This window comes from Mesoplodon bidens, assembly GCF_964165515.1.
Source record: "Mesoplodon bidens genome assembly, chromosome: 1".
NCBI lineage: Eukaryota > Metazoa > Chordata > Mammalia > Artiodactyla > Ziphiidae > Mesoplodon > Mesoplodon bidens.
In genome coordinates, this window is record NC_138176.1 from 199,005,926 (window position 1) to 199,029,677 (window position 23,752).

At 40.3% G+C, this 23,752-nt stretch overlaps 1 protein-coding gene across 1 annotated transcript in view; it reads right to left on the reverse strand.

Annotated features, from left to right (window-relative positions):
- SPMIP2 (sperm microtubule inner protein 2) overlaps nucleotides 1–23,752 on the reverse strand; it is a 105,125-nt gene that overhangs the window by 19,485 nt on the left and 61,888 nt on the right. The window contains exon 3 of the mRNA XM_081242237.1: nucleotides 16,880–16,938. Within this exon, the coding sequence (XP_081098363.1) occupies nucleotides 16,880–16,938 (59 nt within the window). The remainder of the gene's footprint in view (nucleotides 1–16,879; nucleotides 16,939–23,752) is intronic.

A 23,752-nucleotide genomic window follows, 5' to 3' on the forward strand; every position in this document is an offset into this window, starting at 1 on the left:
TAGAAGTAATCTATTTTGAGGTGATAGTGTTAAAGAAGGAATAGAAAGTGGTGAATCCTACAGTCATTTTGAGACTTTCGTAAAATGGGGAAAGAAGCTATCCTCCTGTGTGTCAGATCCATTCTGGATGCCTTACACACTCACACTTCATCCTCAAGACAGCCCCATGAGACAGATGTTACTATTTCCCCTTTTACCGCGAACTGAGGTCCGAGAGCATCTACGTTTCACAAGATGGAGGAATTTTGCCCAACTCTGTCAGCTGCAAAAAAACTGGCATTATGAGCAGGCTTAAAAGAATAAGTGAAAGAAATACTGAAAAGCAGAGAGAATGGTAAATAGTGCACATCAAATGGACTGTGTGATTATTGTTCTCTTGCTTCATCTGGTCATGTAGACAGATGGAAGCCACATGATATCATTGATCCTTTGTAAACCACTTCCATAGATGTTGGTAATGAGGTAAGAGATACAGGGGCCTCGGGTTAACTTGCTGCAGCCACTTTCATGCTGACCCTTTGAGATAAACTATCAACAGGAACGACACGCCCTGATTGGGTGAAAGACAAAACAGCCCACCGCAGCCTCCTCATTCTTGTGGTTGAGAGGACTTCCCAGCCTGACACATGCGCAGAAGGGGTCCCAAGTCATCCTCTAGTAATCTGGGCTGCGTTGTAATATCATTATAATACCATTAGCATTGCGGTTTTGACCCCCTCCCCCCATAGGTTTCGCTTGGACGCTCACGGGAAAGATTTAAAACAGTAGCCTAGTGGAAGCCCAAATAAGGAACTGCAGATGATGTGATCACAGGGGAAGGAAAGGGGAGTCACCCTCATCTAAACCCCATATTAACAACCTAAGCTGCCCCTATAAGGTGCACCTCACTCTAAAAGTTTGCCCCTGGGCTCTTCCACACGTACGGTGCTTCTAATAAATGCTGGGCCTGCTTTGCAGTCTTGGTGTCTTTGTTGAACTCTTTCTTCAGAGAAGACGAGGACCGAGTTTCACCAAAAACAGTAATATAAGCATGTTCGAAATGACCACGGTTGGGGCATGTTTATGGCTTTGAAAAATTGAATCTATAATAGCGAAATAAAACATTCCAAACACCTGTAACACATCTTGTCCTTGTTTTTCTGCAGTCTTTTCAGCACATAAACTGTCTTTGCCTGGGCCTAACATCTGTATTGGATTGCAGGCTGTGCTTGAATTTCAAGACCATAACCTATTCCTTTAGGACCAGCAGCTGTTCTTTTGGAGACCCTGTCTCCTGAAACAGGCCCTAAAAGCTACCGTTCTGACATCTGAAATGCTGAGAAAGGGAAGATCATAGGCCAGTGAAATGTGAGTGCCTCTTTCTTACACACTTCAGGCTTCAGTAGCTTTCAGAAGTTCCACAGAGGGTACTTTGCCACGAAGGGCCCCATTCTGACATGAACTGAATTTTCCCCACCTGGACATCAAGTGATCAACCAGGAAGTTTTCTTCTTAAGAATAACAGCACTTCTGGGTAAGATGGCGGAAGAGTAAGACGCGGAGATCACCTTCCTCCCCACGGATACACCAGAAATACATCTACACGTGGAACAACTCCTACAGAACACCTACTGAATGCTGGCAGAAGACCCCAGACCTCCCAAAAGGCAAGAAACTCCCCACATACCTGGGTAGGGCAAAGCGGAGAGATTCCCGCACAGAGGATCGGTGCCGAGCGGCACTCACCAGCCCGAGAGGCTTGTCTGCTCGCCCCGGCGGCGCTGGAAGCTGAGGCTCGGGCTTCATTCAGAGCGCAGGGAGAGGACTGGGACTGGCGGTGAGACCTCAGCCGGAAGGGGGCTAATGAGCCACAGCTAGCCGGCAGGGAGTCCGGGAAAACTCTGGAGCTGCCGAAGAGGCAAGAGACTTTTTCTTCCCTCTTGGTTTCCTGGTGCGCGAGGAGAGGGGATTAGGAGCGCTGCTTAAAGGGGCTCCACAGACGGGCGCGAGTCGCGGCAGAAAGCGCGGAGCCCAGTGACGGGCGTGGGACGCTGGGGCTGCTGCTGCCGCCGCCAAGAAGCCTGTGTGCGAGCGCAGGTCACTGTCCACACCGCCCTTCCGGGAGCCTGTGCAGCCCGCCACTGCCGGGGTCCCGGGATCCAGGGGTGGCTTCCCTGGGAGAACGCACGGCGCGCCCCGGACTGGTGCAACGTCACGCCGACCTCTGCCGCTGCAGGCTCGCCCCGCACTCCGTGCCCCTCCCTCCCGCCCGGCCTGAGTGACCCAGAGTCCCGAAAGAGGATGCTCCTTTAACCCTGTCCTGTCTGAGCGAAGAACAGACGCCCTCTGGCGACCTACACGCAGAGGTGGGGCCAAATCCAAAGCTGAGACCCAGGAGCTGTGAGAACAAAGAAGAGAAAGGGAAACCTCTTCCAGCAGCCTCAGAAGCAGCGGATTAAAGCTCCACAATCAACTTGATGTACCCTGCATCTGTGGAATACATGAATGGACAACAAATCATCCCAAATTGAGGAGCCAGGAGTCAGTGCTGTGCCTCTGAGGTGGGAGAGCCAACTTCAGGACACTGGTCCACAAGAGACCTCCCAGCTCCACATAATATCAAACGGCGAAAATCTTCCAGAGATCTCCATCTCAACACGAGCACCCAGCTTCACTCAACGACCAGTAAGCTACAGTGCTGGACACCCTATGCCAAACAACTAGCAAGACAGGAACACAACGCCACCCATTAGCAGAGAGGCTGCCTAAAATCATAAAAAGTCTGCAGACACCCCAAAACACACCACCAGACGTGGACCTGCCCACCAGAAAGACAAGATCCAGCCTCATCCACCAGAACACAGGCACTAGTCCCCTCCACCAGGAAGCCTACACAACCCACTAAACCAACCTTAGCCACTGGGGACAGACACCAAAAACAATGGGAACTACGAACCTGCAGCCTGCAAAAAGGAGACCCCAAACACAGTAACATAAGCAAAATGAGAAGACAGAAAAACACACAGCAGGAGAAGGAGCAAGATAAAAACCCACCAGACCTAACAAATGAAGAGGTAATAGGCAGTCTACCTGAAAAAGAATTCAGAATAATGATGGTAAAGATGATCCAAGATTCTATTTCCCAGATCCAAAATCTTGGAAATAGAATAGACAAAATGCAAGAAACAGTTAACAAGGACCTAGAAGAACTAAAGATGAATCAAGCATCGATTAAAAACACAATACATGAAATAAAAAATACTCTAGATGGGATCAATAGCAGAATAACTGAGGCAGAAGAACGGATAAGTGAGGTGGAAGATAAAATAGTGGAAATAACTGCTGCAGAGCAAAATAGAGAAAAAAGAATGAAAAGAACAGAGGACAGTCTCAGAGACCTCTGGGACAACATTAAACGCACCAACATTCGAATTATAGGGGTTCCAGAAGAAGAAGAGAAAAAGAAAGGGACTGAGAAAATATTTGAAGAGATTATAGTTGAAAACTTCCCTAATATGGGAAAGGAAATAGTTAATCAAGTCCAGGAGGAACAGAGAGTCCCATACAGAATAAATCCAAGGAGAAATACGCCAAGACACATATTAATCAAACTGTCAAATATTAAACACAAAGAAATCATATTAAAAGCAGCAAGGCAAAAACAACAAATAACACACAAGGGAATCCCCATCAGGATAACAGCTGATCTCTCAGCAGAAACTCTACAAGCCAGAAGGGAGTGGCAGGACATAATTAAAGTGATAAAGGAGAAAAACCTGCAACCAAGATTACTCTACCCAGCAAGGATCTCATTCAGATTTGATGGAGAAATTAAAACGTTTACAGAGAAGCAAAAGCTGAGAGAGTTCAGCACCACCAAACCAGCTTTACAACAAATGCTAAAGGAACTTCTCTAGGCAAGAAACACAACAGAAGGAATATACCTACAATAACGAACCCAAAACAATTAAGAAAATGGGAATAGGAACATACATATCAATAATTACCTTAAATGTAAATGGACTAAATGCTCCCACCAAAAGACACAGATTGGCTGAATGGATACAAAAACAAGACCCATATATATGCTGTCTACAAGAGACCCACTTCAGACCTAGAGACACATACAGACTGAAAGTAAGGGGATGGAAAAAGATATTCCATGCAAATGGAAACCAAAAGAAAGCTGGAGTAGCAATTCTTATATCAGACAAAATAGACTTTAAAATAAAGACTACTAGAAGAGACAAAGAAGGACACTACATAATGATCAAGGGATCGATCCAAGAAGAAGATATAACAATTGTAAATATTTATGCACCCAACATAGGAGCACCTCAATACATAAGGCAAATACTAACAGCCATAAAAGGAGAAATCGACAGTAACACAATCATAGTAGGGGACTTTAACACCCCACTTTCACCAATGGACAGATCATCCAAAATGAAAATAAATAAGGAAACACAAGCTTTAAATGATACATTAAACAAGATGGACTTAATTGATATTTATAGGACATTCCATCCAAAAACAACAGAATACACATTTTTCTCAAGTGCTCATGGAACATTCTCCAGGATAGATCATATCTTGGGTCACAAATCAAGCCTTGGTAAATTTAAGAAAATTGAAATTGTATCAAGTATCTTTTCCGACCACAATGCTATGAGACTAGATATCAAATACAGGAAAAGAGCTGTAAAAAATACAAACACATGGAGGCTAAACAATACACTACTTAATAACAAAGTGATCACTGAAGAAATCAAAGGGGAAATTAAAAAATACCTAGAAACAAATGACAATGGAGACACGACGACCCAAAACCTATGGGATGCAGCAAAAGCAGTTCTAAGAGGGAAGTTTATAGCAATACAATCCCACCTTAAGAAACAGGAAACATCTCGAATAAACAACCTAACCTTGCACCTAAAGCAATTAGAGAAAGAAGAACAAAAACATCCCCAAGTTAGCAGAAGGAAAGAAATCATAAAAATCAGATCAGAAATAAATGAAAAAGAAATGAAGGAAACGATAGCAAAGATCAATCAAACTAAAAGCTGGTTCTTTGAGAAGATAAACAAAATTGATAAACCATTAGCCAGACTCATCAAGAAAAAAAGGGAGAAGACTCAAATCAATAGAATTAGAAATGAAAAAGGAGAAGTAACAACTGACACTGCAGAAATACAAAAGATCATGAGAGATTACTACAAGCAACTCTATGCCAATAAAATGGACAACCTGGAAGAAATGGACAAATTCTTAGAAATGCACAACATGCCAAGACTGAATCAGGAAGAAATAGAAAATATGAACAGACCAATCACAAGCACTGAAATTGAAACTGTGATAAAAAATCTTCCAACAAACAAAAGCCCAGGCCCAGATGGCTTCACAGGTGAATTCTATCAAGCATTTAGAGAAGAGCTATCACCTATCATTCTCAAACTCTTCCAAAATATAGCAGAGGGAGGAACACTCCCAAACTCATTCTACGAGGCCACCATCACCTTGATACCAAAACCAGACAAGGATGTCACAAAGAAAGAAAACTACAGGCCAATATCACTGATGAACATAGATGCAAAAATCCTCAACAAAATACTAGCAAACAGAATCCAACAGCACATTAAAAGGATCATACACCATGATCAAGTGGGGTTTATTCCAGGAATGCAAGGATTCTTCAATATACGCAAATCAATCAACGTGATACACCATATTAACAAATTGAAGGAGAAAAACCATATGATCATCTCAATAGATGCAGAGAAAGCTTTCGACAAAATTCAACACCCATTTATGATAAAAACCCTGCAGAAAGTAGGCATAGAGGGAACTTTCCTCAACATAATAAAGGCCATATATGACAAACCCACAGCCAGCATCATCCTCAATGGTGAAAAACTGAAACCATTTCCACTAAGATCAGGAACAAGACAAGGTTGCCCACTCTCACCACTCTTATTCAGCATAGTTTTGGAAGTTTTAGCCACAGCAATCAGAGAAGAAAAGGAAATAAAAGGAATCCAAATCGGAAAAGAAGAAGTAAAGCTGTCAATGTTTGCAGATGACATGATACTATACATAGAGAATCCTAAGGATGCTACCAGAAAACTAATAGAGCTAATCAATGAATTTGGTAAAGTTGCAGGATACAAAATTAATGCACAGAAATCTCTTGCATTCCTATACACTAATGATGAAAAATCTGAAAGTGAAATTAAGAAAACACTCCCATTTACCACTGCAATAAAAAGAATAAAATACCTAGGAATAAACCTACCTAAGGAGACAAAAGACCTGTATGCAGAAAATTATAAGACACTGATGAAAGAAATTATAGATGATATAAATAGATGGAGAGATACACCATGTTCTTGGATTGGAGGAATCAACATTGTGAAAATGACTCTACTACCCAAAGCAATCTACAGATTCAGTGCAATCCCTATCAAACTACCCCTGGCATTTTTCACAGAACTAGAGCAAAAAATTTCGCAATTTGTATGGAAACACAAAAGACCCCGAATAGCCAAAGCAATCTTGAGAACGAAAAATGGAGCTGGAGGAATCAGGCTCCCTGACTTCAGACTCTACTACAAAGCTACAGTAATCAAGACAGTATGGTACTGGCACAAAAACAGAAAGATAGATCAATGGAACAGGATAGAAAGCCCAGAGATAAACCCACGGACATATGGTCACCTTATCTTTGATAAAGGAGGCAGGAATGTACAGTGGAGAAAGGACAGTGTCTTCAATAAGTGGTGCTGGGAAAACTGGACAGGGACATGTAAAAGTATGAGATTAGATCACTCCCTAACACCATACACAAAAATAAGCTCAAAATGGATTAAAGACCTAAATGTAAGGCCAGACACTATCAAACTCTTAGAGGAAAACATAGGCAGAACACTCTATGACATAAATCCCAGCAAGATCCTTTTTGACCCACCTCCTAGAGAAATGGAAATAAAGACAAAAATAAACACATGGGACCTAATGAAACTTAAAAGCTTTTGCACAGCAAAGGAAACCATAAACAAGACCAAAAGACAACCCTCAGAATGGGAGAAAATATTTGTAAATGAAGCAACTGACAAAGGATTAATCTCCAAAATTTATAAGCAGCTCATACAGCTCAATAACAAAAAAACAAACCACCCAATCCAAAAATGGGCAGAAGACCTAAATAGACATTTCTCCACAGAAGATATACAGACTGCCAACAAACACATGAAAGGATGCTCAACATCTTTGCTCATTAGAGAAATGCAAATCAAAACTACAATGAGATATCATCTCACACCAGTCAGAATGGCCATCATTAAAAAATCTAGAAACAATAAATGCTGGAGAGGGTGTGGAAAAAAAGGAACACTCTTGCACAGCTGGTGGGAATGTGAATTGGTACAGCCACTATGGAGAACGGTATGGAGGTTCCTTAAAAAACTACAAATAGAACTACCATATGACCCAGCAATCCCACTACTGGGCATATACCCTGAGAAAACCATAATTCAAAAAGAGACATGTACCAAAATGTTCATAGCAGCCCTATTTACAATAGCCCGGAGATGGAAACAACCTAAGTGTCCATCATCGGATGAATGGGTAAAGAAGATGTGGCACATATATACAATGGAATATTACTCAGCCATAAAAAGAAATGAAATTGAGCTATTTGTAATGAGGTGGATGGACCTAGAGTCTGTCATACAGAGTGAAGTAAGTCAGAAAGAGAAAGAGAAATACTGTATGCTGACACATATATATGGAATTTAAGAAAAAAAAATGTCATGAAGAACATAGGGGTAAGACAGGAATAAAGACACAGACCTACTAGAGAATGGACTTGAGGATATGGGGAGGGGGAAGGGTAAGCTGTGACAAAGTGAAAGAGCGGCATGGACATATATACACTACCAAACGTAAGGTAGATAGCTAGTGGGAAGCAGCCGCATAGCACAGGGAGATCAGCTCGGTGCTTTGTGACCGCCTGGAGGGGTGGGATAGGGAGGGTGGGAGGGAGACTCAAAAGGGAGGGGATATGGGAACATATGTATATGTATAACTGATTAAATTTGTTATAAAGCAAAAAAAAAAAAAAAAAGAATAACAGCACTGACTCTTCTTTCCCTGGCTTTCCTTTCAATAACAGCTGTATCGTATCCTTCTGCTATAAATGCTCCATCCTGGGATGAGGAATATCTACTCAATCAACAAGAAACATTTACGTGCAGCCTGTGTTTCTCCATATGGTACCTCCTACAATGAAATGATCAGTCAGACATTAGGCTGCTTCTGTCCTGTCTCTCCTGATGGAATATGAGGAAGGCAGGAATTATCTGTCTTGTTCACTACTGAATCCCTGGGCCTAGCACGGTGCCTGGCACGGAGTTGGCAGTTGGATATTTACTGAAAGAATAAATGGGCCTCCGCTATCTGTGTGGCACCACAACAGTGACCAGCACGGAAGCTCTGCGCTGACCCTACTGCACCTGAGCTTCCTGAGAGCCCTCCCCCGACACTACAATGATGGAGAGGCAGCTGGGGAAGGAGGTTGGGGGTGGGTGGGTCCAGGGGAGGAAGTACAAAGGCAGTTTTTAGGTAACTAGCCAAAAGGAGGAACAGGTGCTGATGATCTCAAAAAATACAATGAAATACTACTCAACCATTAAAAAGTGATATAATGCCATTTGCAGCAATTATGCCAATTGCAGCAATTATTCCAATTGCGGAGATTATCATACTAAGTGAAGTAAGTCAGAGAAAGATAAATACCATATGATATCACTTATACGTGGAATCTAAAATATGACACAAACGAACTTATCTACGAAACAGAAACAGACTCACAGACATAGAGAATGGACTTCTGTTTGCCAAGAGGGAGGTAGGTAGGGGAGGCATGGCCTGGGAGTTTGGGGTTAGCAGTTGTAAACTATTGTATAGAGAATGGATAAACAACAAGGTCCTACTCTACAGCACGGGGAACTATATTCAATACCCTGTGATAAAACATAATAGAAAAGAATATGAAAAAGAATGTATATATGTGTATAACTGAGTCACTTTGCTGTACAGCAGAAACTACCACAACATTCTAAATCAACTATACTTCAATAAAATAAATTTCTGAAAAAATTGTAACATTTTGCTCCTTAAGGTTCACTGAAATTCCTCCAATGTGCCATTCACCGACAGCCTTAAAATAGAAAGTTGTCAAGATTTATGGACGTTTTGAGGAAAACAACTCCAAGAAAAAAGCAAGCATTTATGTACCAATATATTTTTAAATAGTGGTGTCATTAAGTCTGTGCTAGTTCAACAACTGGCTTTGGCAGTATTTCATTATGAAATAAAACAGGCAATTTTCTACACAACCCTTAACTAATGCCAAATACAGGCACACCTTCTACCTTTCTGAATAAACAGAAAGCCCGGTTTATTCATGTCAGTGCTTATTTCTTTAGTACTGAAAGTCCTAGTTTTAGAAATATTTTCAACTTAGGACCCTAACCACTAAAACTCTAGTTGACTGAGTTTCTATTTCTCCCACTTTATAATTAATTTTCAATTTTATCAAGATAAAATGCTTGTACATTGCACATAATGTAGTGCTAATTTTTTTCCATTTTAATGCAATCATTTAGGTACATGTACATAATACATATAAATAGTACTAAAGTGAATATTGTGAAGAGTACTCTATATAAGTACACCTGTAACTTATATAATATTGTACAGCAACTATACTTCAACAAAGTATATAAATAATAAATAAATAAATAGTACTAAAATGCTTATAATTAAAAATACTCCCTGTCTCTCCCTGCTCCCTGTCCCAACACTCTCTTCTCCAAAAGTACCCACTTTTAGCTCATTTGCTTCTTCTGGAACTTCACCCAATATCTGTACACAGTAAATGCCTCCTGGAGAGATCCCACTTGCCCTGTTCTCCTCTGGGCCCCTGTACAGTCACATTCCTGGTCCTCTCCATTACCATTTTGGGAATCCCCTTTGCCTGTCACCTTTGTTAGGTCTCTTGCTTCTTGGATCATATTCCTTTCTCTTTCCTGAATTTCCCCCTATTGTCTTGCTAGATAATATTCTCCAGTTGCTTCTTAGGAAAAAATGCATTTTTTTGAGTACATACATACATGAAAATGTCTCTTTTCAACCCTCCCACTTGATAGTTGGGCTGGGTATAGAATTCCAGGTTGAAAGTCACTTTCTGGCAGACAGGGAGGTCATTGACAAGTGTCTTCCAGAGCCCAGTATTGCTGTCAAGAAGTGTGATGCCTTATTGATTCTGGATCCTTTATATATGTCCTAGTTTTCCTCTGGAGGGCTTCACAGTAGTCTTCATCCCAGCAGTGAAATTTCACAGTGACATGCCTTGACACAGTTGTTTTGTTGTTGTTGTCATTTTGCTTCTGTGGAGACTTCCAACTGGAAATTCATGTTATTCCCTTCTGAGAAATTTTCTTACTGATTTTCTTTCTTCTGTTTTCTCTGATCTTTTTGGGGGTCTCTTATTAGTCAGATATTAGACTAATTTAATTTTAATTGATTTCTTACTTTACTATTTTTCACTTCTTTTCTGTCTCTTGGACTTTTTGTTCTACTTTTGTGAGATTAACTCAACTATATAGCATGAAATTTCTCTCCTATACTGAATCTCTATACTGATTTTTTCCTAACAACAGGAATTGTAATAAATGCACTTTGTTACATTATTTCAATGTACTTCATTTAACTAATTGATAATGTTTATTAACAGAGTGGCCTGATTTGCTCAAGATACCTTCAGGTTAGGCTCTTGTCCAAGTGATCAGTTCCATTAGCTTCCTGTTTCACTCTCAGAAGTGTCCTATTTTGGGTGATAAAATATATGGTCACACTATTTACTGAGCACTTAGTTTGTACCAAGTGCTGTTCTAAGTGCTGTGCGTGTAACAACACATCTGTACAACAACCAGTGGAGTAGATTCTAATCATTTTACAGATTGGGAACCTGAGGCATAAATAGTTTAAGTGACTCATCCAAGGTGTCACAGCTACCAGGTGGTAAAGCAGGGACTTGAATGTGGGAAGTCTGCTTCAGAGCCTTGCACTTTTTTTTCTTTTCTTTATCAACTATATCTGTTTGTTTAATATTTGCATTTATTTATTTATTATTGAGGTATAGTTGATTTATAATATCATGTTAGTTTCAGGTGTACAGCACAGTTTTATACATATAGTATGTATACATATGTATTTATATCCTTTTCCAGATTCTTTTCCCTTATAGGTTATTACAAAATATTGAGTATAGTTCCCTGTGCTGTAGAGTCAGTTCTTGCTGGTTTTCTATTTTATATATAGTAGTGTGTATCTGTTAATCCTAACCTACTAATATATCCCTCCCCCACTTCCCCCTTTGGTAACCATAAGTTTGTTTTCTATGTTTGTGAGTCTATTTCTGTTTTGTATATAAGTTCATTTGTATCATTTTTTTAATATTCCACATATAAGTGATATCATATAATATTTGTCTTTGTCTGGCTTATTTCACTTAGTATGATAATCTCTAGGTTCACCCATGTTGCTGCAAATGGCATTATTTCATTCTTTTTTTATGGCTGAGTTATATTCTATTGTATATATGTACCACATCTCTTAACCACTATAGATCCCACTTCATCACTGCTTACAATCCCTTATTTGGGGGATATTAGGTTATTTCTGAATTTGCATTACTGCAAACAGTGTTGGACTCCTTTCTAGCTAAACGTTTCTTTACCTCCTTCATTATTTTCCTGGAGGATAAATTCCTAGTGAAACCAGCTGTCTTGATTCTCAGTTCACACTCTTTAGAGTATGCCGTGCTGTGCACCTCCTGAGGATAGGAACTGGCTAACAAACCACTTGATGATGAAAAGGCAGAAAACAAGAAAGCAGACTAGGAGAGCCAACACTCTGAAAAGAGCTGTGAACCTCAAGTAAATGAAAAGTCAGGGGAGGTTGTAGTTCATTCTGATTTTTAAAACTCATAGTGCTCTTCTCTGCATGGCTGACACCTAGTCTGATCACTCTCACCTTAGAATCTGCAGCCTCCTTGACACCCACACCCTGACCCCCACCGACTACTGACAATGGCTGTCCATGGGAACCTGAACCAGTCCTTAAGACATTAGTCCTAAGACAAATCTATACATCGGCAAATGAGTGGCAAAGAGGCAACTTTGTAGTGACATGAGGGCAGAGTCATATCAGCAGCTCCTTTCTGGAAGGAGGTTTGCCTGTGAATATGATTGTTGATCTTATAATCTCAGCAAGACTTTCATTTGCATGGATAACAAGTTTACCCAGGTAGGCAGCCATAGATTTTCCTAAAATGCTCCTTCTAAATCCAGCTTAAATTTCATCTCTCTCAGTAAGTCCTAACGACTTGAAGTTCTCCAGCTTTTCTGGCCTGAGCTATAACAACTTGTGCCATTCGGAGTACAAGAAGAACTGGGATTTGTCTTTCACACTGATTCAGCAAATATGTATTGAGTACCCATGTATGCCAAGCTCTGTGTTAAATGTAAGGAAGAGAAAAAGAAAGCAAGATATTTCCATGCCCCACAATTTTCGATAATGTGTAGCTTCTACAGATTTCACTTACTCCTTAAACAAAACAAAAAGCCCTGCCCATTCACTATTTGCAGTGTGTTCGCTTATAATCTGACTCTTTTAATTTGACTGTAAACTGTTCTCCCATTTCCTATCTGTGCTTTTTATTCTTCTTATTGAAATTAAACATACTGTTTGTATATATTGGAAAACACCCAACTGCAAACAGAAGAGACCACATAAAAATGAGTTAATCATCAGGTCACATGTCTAGAGAAACTTCTGTATTTAAAGCAAGAGAACGTTTCCTTTAATTCAGAAGAAAAAAAATAGTCAACCCACACCCAGTTACTGCAATCATTCTCCATCAATGGATATTGTATTGAAATCTGCTTACATCTATCTGTCTTGAGAGTCTGTCAGCTACTTGAGAGCAAGGAGCCTGTTTATTAATTAAGGTCTTCATCTCAAGTCTGTTGAAGTATATCTTTACTGGTCTTTAAGATGCAATAAACAGGATAACACACCACTGATTTAATAACAGCTTTACATGGGAAGAGAAAAAGAGGCCCTACATCTATAAACAATTATTATAAAACACATCCTGATTTCAAGAAAGTTAAATTTTAAAAGTATGCCCCAGAATGGAGGAAATCCTGTCATTGTCCTCGACTGGACTTCTGGTCTCGAAAACAAGGTGGACTCTTGCCTCTATTAAGTCAGTGGACAAAAATTCTTTAGTGTTGGTTGTATTGACTCAACTCATCCTCCTCTTCCTCCAGTGCTTTTTCTGAGACCGCTGATAACTTCCAAATATGTGTCTGTTATTGTTTTCTGGGATTTCCATTTCCTCGTATGGAACTCTCCTCTTTGAATTCTTCGCTTGCTTTTACAGCCTCCTACTGTCCTCAGGGTCCTGCCTCTGAGGCTCTGTGGTCCTTCACTCACCTTGTCCTCTGTGTGGGCGCCCCGGCCCCCCAGGCTCTTCCCCTTCCTCTCTCAGTCCTCATGAGTGGTGCTCAGCCCTGGCTGATCATCAGAATCGCTTGGAGAGCCCTTGGAAAAGGTCCAAGCCCAGATCCCAACCCAGATCCACAGCATCAGTCAACTTGGACTGATATATCAGCTCTGTGCCCTTGTTCATGTACCTTAGCCTCCGAAGCTCAATTCCTTCACCTGTAAAATTAGGATAATGCTGAAATCTGCTGCACCCCATTGCTGAGTACAGTCTTGCTCCCCATCGTCACAGCAAACATCATCTCCTCTTTATTTAAAGCCCGCATGTCTTTGAAAGCTCAGCTCAAATCCTTCCCTTCTCACAGACTCCATCATCACAATTTATTTTGGATTGTTTACAAAGCACACTGAAAACTCAAGAGGGACCTGTTGAAAATGAAACTGTCTCCTGGCTGAGCTTCCTACAACTGTCTTGTCAATTCTCAATTTTTTTCTCCACACAGCACTCCAACATTCCAGAGGGATCTTTTAAAAAAAACTGGATTACGTTGCTTTCTGTTTTAAACCTTCCAATGAATTCTCTTTGTTCTTAGGTTAAATTCAAACCTTCTAACCTGGCCACAAGGTTCTACAAAATCTGACCTTCATCTTGCCCATTGACCTTCACCCCTCCCATTGCCACCCTGGTCCTAACTAGATAAATTCTTTCCATCCTCTGAACCCTGTTCAGGCCATTCCCTGGGCCAGGAATGATCTTATACTCACCTTTCCAAGCCAACTTAATAATTACTTCTTGGGTGAACACGTCTCTGACCTTCAGTCCAGGTCGATGTCCCTGGTAAAACATTCTCTTTCCATCCCATAAACACCCTTTGTAATGAAATGTTTTATCACGAACTGGACGGAATAGGGCAGGATATTAACTTTTCTTTAATATACCACTATATCGCTTTATTTGTTGCCATAAGCATGCATTATATTTGTCATTAAAAAAATTATTTAAAAGCATGAAAGACAGTATGACATAGTTGTTCAATGTCTCTCCCCTTCCCTAGAATACAAATTCCAAGAAGGGCATATACCGGGCTCGTCCTGTTCAGCACTGTGGCTGCAGGATCTAGCAGTGCTTTGAATACAGGAGGTGCTAGATTTATAGAGTGAATGCAGTTGACTGAGAGGACAGAACATGAAAACGGTCGGGGAGGCTAAGCACGAAACTTGCCCAGGATGGAGATGGCCCTCGGTCCAGCTTGAGAGAACGCAAGCAGGTGGGCACACCTGGGCCTGTCAGAGTCAGCATTCTCTTCAAGAGCCTCTCCCCAGCCTGAAGGTGGGGCCTGGAAGGCTTTTAAGCAGCAGTTGTGCTTAGTCTAGAGAGGGCAGAATTCAGGTTACTGACACCTGACTAGTTAGAAAAAGGACCCAAGCCAGAGGCTGCGGGCAAATCTAATTTTTAACTTTATATTTAATTTTTTTTTTTTTTTTTTTTTTTTTTTTTTGCGGTACGAGGGCCTCTCACTGTTGTGGCCTCTCCCGTTGCGGAGCACAGGCTCCGGACCCGCAGGCTCAGTGGCCATGGCTCACGGGCCCAGCCACTCCACGGCATGTGGGATCCTCCTGGACCAGGGCACGAACCCGTGTCCCCTGCATCGGCAGGCAGACTCTCAACCACTGCGCCGCCAGGGAAGCCCTTGATATATATATTTATCTACAATTTCCCAACTGAATCCACAATTCCCTAGGTACAAGGTCTTTCTCATAAACATCTTGCATCCTCATGGCTTGGTACAATCCATGTCATATTCCTTACAAGTGAATGTAGCCAACATTCTTTCATCTAAGGAAAATGCTCAAAGTGTCAATATTTCTCAGATTCTTTCCAACAAGTTTTTTATGTTTAAATAAGTCGAGCAGATGTTCACACTTGTATCACCAATGCTTGTTGAAGTAACTGTGATTTTCAATGGCCTTTCATTATTTTTTTGTTTTTGCTTAGAAATATTTGATAGGGTATTTGTAAATAGGTGCTTGCAATGTTATTTGAACAAATGAAGTGGAATATTTAAATGAGAACATGTGCTTTGCATGCAATAATTGTAACTATTTCTCCATGGCTTTAAACATAGGATATGCTTTGTAAGTTGTAGGAATTGTGCAATGATATCTTTTGTTGTCCTGGATCGTATTGTAGTAACTAATAGACATTTGACATGGGGTTTATGGTCTTGTCTCTTTTTGGTGCAGCTTATGTTGTGGTGATATAGCAGAAACAGACTAAAATCCACTAATTTTGTACACGCTAATAACAGGAATCTTCAATGATTAAAAAGGAGGTGAAGTCAGCTCCAGAAACCCTGACCTGCAAAAGTCTAAGGAGAACAAAGACATTACTGAATCTGCAGTTTTTAAGAGCAATGCTGATTGATCCCTTTCCCTCTTAGAAATCTGAATTATATGTTCCATCTAGATGACACGCCTAGGTTTTGCTTTTCCCGTAACTGAACATACCTTGCACTAGGCATGTTTAATTTAGGTTACCAGCTGCCTTAAGAGAGTGTCAATTCAAGCCATGGTGTGACTTCAGTAGGACTACGTTTATTAACCAGCATGACCTGTTATGATGGTTTCTAGGCCAACAGCATGAAATGAGGGTTTTAAAATTTTTACTTTAATTTTTTTATTTACTTTTAAAATTATTTTATTTATTTGTGGCTGCGTTGGGTCTTTGTTGCTGCGCGTGGGCTTTCTTTAGTTGTGGCGAGTGGGGGCTACTCTTCATTGCAGTGCGTGGGCTTCTCATTGCGGTGGCCTCTCCTGTTGTGGAGCACGGGCTCTAGGTGCTCAGGTTTCAGTAGTTGTGGTGCGTGGGCTCAGTAGTTATGGTACACGGGCTTAGTTGCTCCATGGCGTGTGGGATCTTCCCAGACCAGGGCTCGAACCTGTGTCCCCTGCATTGGCAGGCGGATTCTTAACCACTGTGCCACCAGGGAAGTCCCATAAGGGTTTTTGTTAACCAAAAAACTTATATTCTTGTTCTTCCACAAAAAGAATTATTTATGTAGCTAAAGCTACCAGACCTGTCCAGTGGCTGTCCTTAACAGGCTGGTTCCTTTTTCTCCACTGTGCCCTCACCATGCTTGCCCCACCTCTTTCCTCCCCTTAATGAAAACCTAGTAGATAGTGAACATTTTGTTTATGAGGAATAAAAATTCATAATTATACAAAGAAACCTATAGAACATAAAAAGTTTTAAAATATTAACCCTGTTCCTAATTTAGGAAGGAAACACATTAATTAATTGATGTAAAATGTATTAGTATGTGCTTACCATGGGTTCTGGTATCTGTGGCTTAGTTTCTCAACAGCAGCTTGACTGAACTCTTCATACTATAAAAGGAAAAACATGAATCAAGTCCCCTGATTCCAATGTCACTGGGCACAAACATGTCTGAGAGTCTGGGTTCCTGGTCAAAAAGGAGGTCAGGTTGAGCAATTAAACAGGAAATGCTAAATTCAGTTGAAAGAAGATGGTCTTTTGATTTTTGAACTGAGAGGAAAAGGCATAAGAGGTAAAATAACTCTGAGCCTCTGTGCTTTCCCTTCCCTCTCTGTCAAAGGACAGGTGCTGGGTCCCAAGAAGAGTGTCATCCACAATCTCTAAGCTCCTAATGATTCTGTGTCTACACCAGCAGGCATGCAAAACCACAATTTATCATTTAGATTCAAACAGCTCAGCTCTTTTCACTTCACCTTGCCCTCACAGAATTAGGAAATGTGGTGGCTATAGCACAGGAAAGAGCTGGGCGATAGACAGCCTGTGGTGCAGTCTAGCTCTGAATGTTCCTTTCAGAAAGCATCACAGAACATCGATAAAATATTTGGCTGCTTAGAACTAGTTCTCACATGAAAACATAATCCCCGTGCCCTTTCATGTGCATAGAAATTATCTCTCATAACTGAATAGATGACTATAGACTGGCCTCTTTTCCCCAGGAACTGTCAATGGAGGACACATTTTATGCATAAACATGGGAAATGGGGGTGTCAAACTTATACTGAAAAGGGTTTGGGGCCTTAATCATTTCTCGATTTTCCATACTAGGGTTGGGAAACAGTGATAAGGATTATCAAAAGTACTTCACTTCAGTTTTGTCTATTTATTTTTAATTTATTTATTTATTTATTTTTGGCTGTGTTGGGTCTTCATTTCTGTGCGAGGGCTTCTCTAGTTGCGGCAAGCAGGGGCCACTCTTCATTGTGGTGCACGGGCCACTCACTATCGTGGCCTCTCTTGTTGTGGAGCACAGGCTCCAGATGTGCAGGCTCAGTAGTTGTGGCTCACGGGCCTAGTCGCTCCGCAGCATGTGGGATCCTCCCAGACCAGGGCTCAAACCCACGTCCCCTGCATTGGCAGGCAGATTCTCAACCACTGCGCCACCAGGGAAGCCCTTCACTTCAGTTTTGGAATGCATTTTTACATTGATGCAGGATGTTATATTCGTAACATATCAAAAAGTAGCAAAATCAAACGATGCAACTGACAAGGGATAAATTTCCAAAATATACAAATAGCTCATATAGCTCAATATCAAAAAAACAAACAACCCAATAGAAAAATGGGCAGAAGACCTAAATAAACATTTATCCAAAGAAGACATACAGATGGCCAACAGGCACATGAAAAGATGTTCAAAATCACGAATTATTAGAGAAATACAAATCAAAACTACAATGAGGTATCACCTCACACCAGTCAGAATGGCCATCACTAAAAAGTCTACAAATAACGAATGTTGGAGAGGGTGTGGAGAAAAGGGAACCCTCCTGCACTGTTGGTGGGAATGTAAATTGATACAGCCACTGTGGAGAACAGTATGGAGGTTCCTTAAAAAACTGAAAATAGAGTTACCATATGACCCAGCAATCCCACTCCTGGGCATATATCTGGAGAAAAACATAATTCGAAAAGATAAATGCACCCCAGTGTCCATAGCAGCACTATTCACAATAGCCAAGACATGGAAACCCCCTAAGTGACCACTGACAGATGATAAAGAAGATGTGTTGTATATATATAAAGGAATAGTACTCAACCATAATGAAATAATGCCATTTGCAGCAACAAGGATGGACCTAGAGATTATCATACTAAGTGAAGTAAGCCAGATAGAGAAAGACAAATATATGATATCACTTACATGTGTAATCTGAAAAAAAAAAGATATAAATGAACTTATATACAAAACAGAAATAGACTCACAGACATAGATAACAATTTTACAGTTACCAAAGGGGAAAGGGCGGGGAGGGATAAATTAGGAGCTTGGGATTAACAAATAAATAGCAGTTCATATAAAATAGATAAGTAACAAGGATTTACTGCATAGCACAGGGAACTATATTCAATATCTTGAAATAAGCTATAATGGAAAAGAATCTGAAAAAGAATATCTATCTATCTACCTATCTTCTATCTGTCTAACTGTATCACTTTGCTGTACACCAGAAAATAAGACAACATTGTAAATCAACTATACTTCAAAAAGAAAAAAGAAAAAAAAGTAGCAAAATCATATCCTAATGTTAATATCAGAGGAATCATCTTGTACTCTTTTTTATCTTCCCTGTTTTCTTCCTTTCTTCTCAAGCTTTGGTTTAGAATGACTTTCCTGATCAAGTGCTTCAGAGTTATTTGTGTTGGGAAAGCAGATCTATTTACTTAGGTCATCTTCTCAGTGATGAAGACCTGAAAATTGGTCACTTCTAGAACTTTAATGTCCATGTATAAAATAAACAAAGAAAGGAAGGGACAAAATAAACAAGATTTAAATGCCAGGTTGACCCACTATTCCATAGAAAATTTGAAAAGTGATAATCTGTATGTAATGGTAAAATCCTTGTTTCCCAATTGATTTCTGACACATGATTCCCTAAATACTGACCTTATCAATGGACTTATAAATAATTTTATTATCAGCTTTTCGACAAATTTCCCAGGACTTGGACAATCTTCTTTGATCTTTGTTCCCATTTTTAATAACCAAAATTTCATTGTCTTAATTTGGAAAGACTGTTCTTAGAAACATACAACAGATTCATTTGCCCCCCAACCCCTCTATTTCTCCTACAGTTAATCAGCATATAATATCATAAAAATTTATCTAAAATAAGTTGACCCTTTTCTATCTTAATTAATGAAATTCATCATGATTTATTTGGACAGTCATGCTCACTCTGCTATTAAATCTAATGAAATTCAGAATCAAAAAATCTTTTTTTTTTTTTACTGATCAGTTATTCATAAGAGTAAAGCAAAGACTGATTCAAAAACAAATTCAACATCTTCACAGAAACAGATAACAACTGATTAGTATATTCTCTATCTTAAGGAAATCAGTGAGAATCTTTACAGTTATTTTGCATGTTTTCAACTAGCGAAAATAATTGTAACTTTAAATTGGGTATTCCCTATTAAGCAACCTTTAAATAAGTCTAGGTATTAATTTAAAAGGATATGTCTGGTAATTACATTCAGGTACTGTGAATTAGACACAATTTCTGAAATGAGCTGTTAAATTTGAGTTAAAGTAATCACAGACATTGGGGCCCATTCTAGTTAACAATGAAAATCATTGCTTAAAAAATTCATTTTTAATCCCAAATCATCTCTAGTCTAGAACTGCCATCACTGAGGAATCCTCTTGCTTTCTTGCTGTACTTAGCTCAGGATGTTTTTCCTAATATATCCAATTTTGACTTTCCTTACTAGAAAGGACCGTTTTCCATCTCTGTAACTAAAGAGGTCTTTCTCGCCAGCAGAATAAGTACAATGGCAATGCGTTTCAAGAATGTGTGGACACTAGAGTTTCCCTTCGCCATCCTCCTCCTTTGTAACATAGAGCTCTCAGTACCAAACATTGGAGTGGAAAATCCCCTAAGGCTACCTTTTCTTATGCTAATGTAATTTTTTCTTCACTTGCTTCCATTTGCAAAATATTACTGTTAACTGCTTAGGTGTCTTTCTTCCCACAGCCAGTGAGAAGCATTCTCATTGCTGGCGTTGGGTCACCAAATTGCATAATGCTGCCTATTCTAGACTGGAACTATAGAAGGGAGAAAGGGGGGCTTCAAGCCTTTGTGTACATGGCGCATTTGAAGCGTTCATTTTATATTCAGAGCAGGAGTAGAAACAAAACAGTTCTCTCTGAAAAATGTCAGTGTTCAAGGCATGGATTCTGTGATGCATTTTTCTCACTAAAAAACAAAAATTGAACAATGCAGAGGCTCATATTTCATTTTATGCCACATTATACGTGAGCTTGAGTTGAGTACCACATGAATTATATCCTGGTCTCCTTTTTTTTTTTTTTTTTTTTTTTTACTGCACTGTTTATTTAATTTGAATTAGTACATCAACTTTCAGCAAACAGACTAAACAGTAAGTTTCATGAGTTCCTTGACTCTGGCCCCGGTATGTGTTTTCTGTGGAGTATCCAAATAATGAGAAACATATTCCATTATGTTTCTAATGTGCTTATCATAATATAATTTTAAAATCCAGGACTTCCGTGGTGGTGCAGTGGTTAAGAATCTGCCTGCCAATGCAGGGGACATGGGTTCAATCCCTGGTCCGGGAAGATCCCACATTCCAAGGAGCAAACAAGCCCATGCGCCACAACTGCTGAGCCTGGGCTCTAGAGCTTGTGAGCCACAACTACTGAGCCCGCATGCTGCAACTACTGAAGCCCACATGCCTAGAGCCTGTGCTCCGCAACAAGAGAGGCCACCAATGAGAAGCCTACGCACCGCAGTGAAGAGTCCCCCCACTCACTGCAACTAGAGAGAAAGCCCGTGTGCAGCAACGAAGACCCAATGCAGCCAAAAAAAAAAAACAAAAAAAAACAATAAAGTGAGCTAAAAAAAAATCCATGTAGGCAAGAAAATACAGTATATAGAGACATTAATAATACTGGATCCCATTTCTTGAGACTGTACTAGAGTCTGTACTAGATACTATGCTAAGTGCTTTCTACACATCTCACCTAATCCATTTAACAACACTCTAAGTTATTGTTATTATCCCTGTGGAAGACAGAATTCTAAAGACCCCCAAGATTCTCACTCCTTGGTATATACACCTTCTCCCAGATATTCAACCAAATACTAGGTACTGCTGTGAAGGGATTTTGCAGATGTAATTAAGATCCCAAATCAGTTGACTGTAAGAAAGGGAGATTATCCTCAGTGGCCCAAACTTCATCAGGTGAGCTCCTGAAAGGATCTGGGCTCTTCCAGGCAAAGGGGATTTGAAGTGTGAGAGGGATTTGGACATGAGGGAGAGCATCTGTTGCTGGCTTTAAAGATGGAGGGCACCACGGCTATGGTATGTGGGCAGATTCTCGAGGCTGAGACTGGTCCCTGGCTGACAGCCAGCAGAGAAATGGGACCTCAGTCCTACAGCCCCAAGGAACTGAAAGCTGGAACAACCCCATGAACTCGGAAGAGCCTCCAAGCCTCAGGTGAGATCACAGCCACAGCCAACACCTTGCATCCAGCCTAGTGAGTGCTGAGCAGAGAACCCAGCCAGGCCTTCTTGGGACTTCTGACCTATAGAACTGTGAGCAAATAAATGGTGTTGTTTTAAGATGTTATGTGGTATTAGGTTATGCTCAATAGAAAACTAATGCAATGCCCGTTTTATAGGTGCAAAAACTGAGACATTATAAAGAATAGTAGGCAGACTAGCATGCAAAGAAAGAAAAGAGGGAAAATGAAAATTTCTTCAACTGGCTACTTTTGCATATTCAGTTTTTCATTAAGGCATAGATTTGCCCTGAAAAGCACTATGAATCCTCGCTGCCTCATTTACTCTCAGAGAGAAGGCACATTTCTATTATTTTTTCTGCACTTCCCCAGAGAGATTAATGTTTTCCTTATTCACGTGATAATTCAAGATACACTAGAATTTTATTTTAAAGCAAGATTAGAGCTTATTCTGTTGGGAATTGTTAGGATATGTGATGAGTAACCAATCATTCTGCTACCAGCCCTTTATCCAGAGTTAGCAGAAGGTCCCTACCAGGGTGTGAAATACGAGTGGATTCAACTATTCAACCTACAGAAAAGCGATATGGGAGCTTCCCGAGTCTCTGCTTGTGCCCAGTACACAGTTTCTGAAATATAATCAAGTGCCTGGCTGGTGACTGTTGTTACCCTTGGAGTTTCCTAATGTGTTGGCACTGTTGTTAATTCAAAGGTTAGGAAGAGTGTTCCAAGTTAACTGTCCAATTAGCTCTATAACACAGAATTACACCGGGGGTGGTAGCTCAGGCACTGTGAACATAACAGTATAACTAAGTTTCAGTAATAAAAAATATAGGCTAAGTAGTTCTCAAATGACTGTTGAATAAGCTGGGAGGAAAATAATTCTCAATCTCACACATGCTTAAAAGCTCATCTCCCCCCCTTCTGCAACTTGGTCTCTTAACAATGACTCTGAATGAGAAAAGAATGGGATTTCAGTCTCCGTCTCCCATCATTTCTTGACGATCACGTACGCTGTGCTAAGCACTGCACGGAGGGCTGTGGATGCTGTCAGTACAAAGCCAAATAAGACACAGCTCTCAGACCTCAAGGTGCTTACAGCCGTTTGGGATGTGGCTGGCACTGTGGAGACCAACTGTCTCACCAAAAACTTCAACAACGATCACAGCACAAAGAAACTTCCTACGAATTCCTCCCCAGCTGCAGGAGCCCACAAGGCTTCCAAAGCACTTATTTTCAATGCCACTTTCTTTGTGCCCAGAGACAGTGGGACCACGTACCAGGGGCCCCTCTGTTGAATGGGTTGTTTTCAATTTGCTCAATTAAGATTTCTTGGATCCTAGGTTCAGTCCTGGGAAGAGAATAGATATCTCCAGATTGCTATGCATTCTATGCATTTTTGTCAAAGCAGTGGAGGTACCCTGGAAGTGTTGTATATGAATAGTAGGGAAAAGTATAATCCTAAATTTTTAATGGTATTAGAATTTCCTCCAAAGATCTTAAAAAGCCAAGATTTAGAAAACATATGTCCTGGTATTTTAGCCACCTGTGCTTGGGATATTAGATCACACACAAGTTTCCAAATTCTTGACAGTAAATTTAAAGTACCCTGGCTGTGGAGCCAACGTCAGGTTTACTAGAACCCATTCTAATTTAT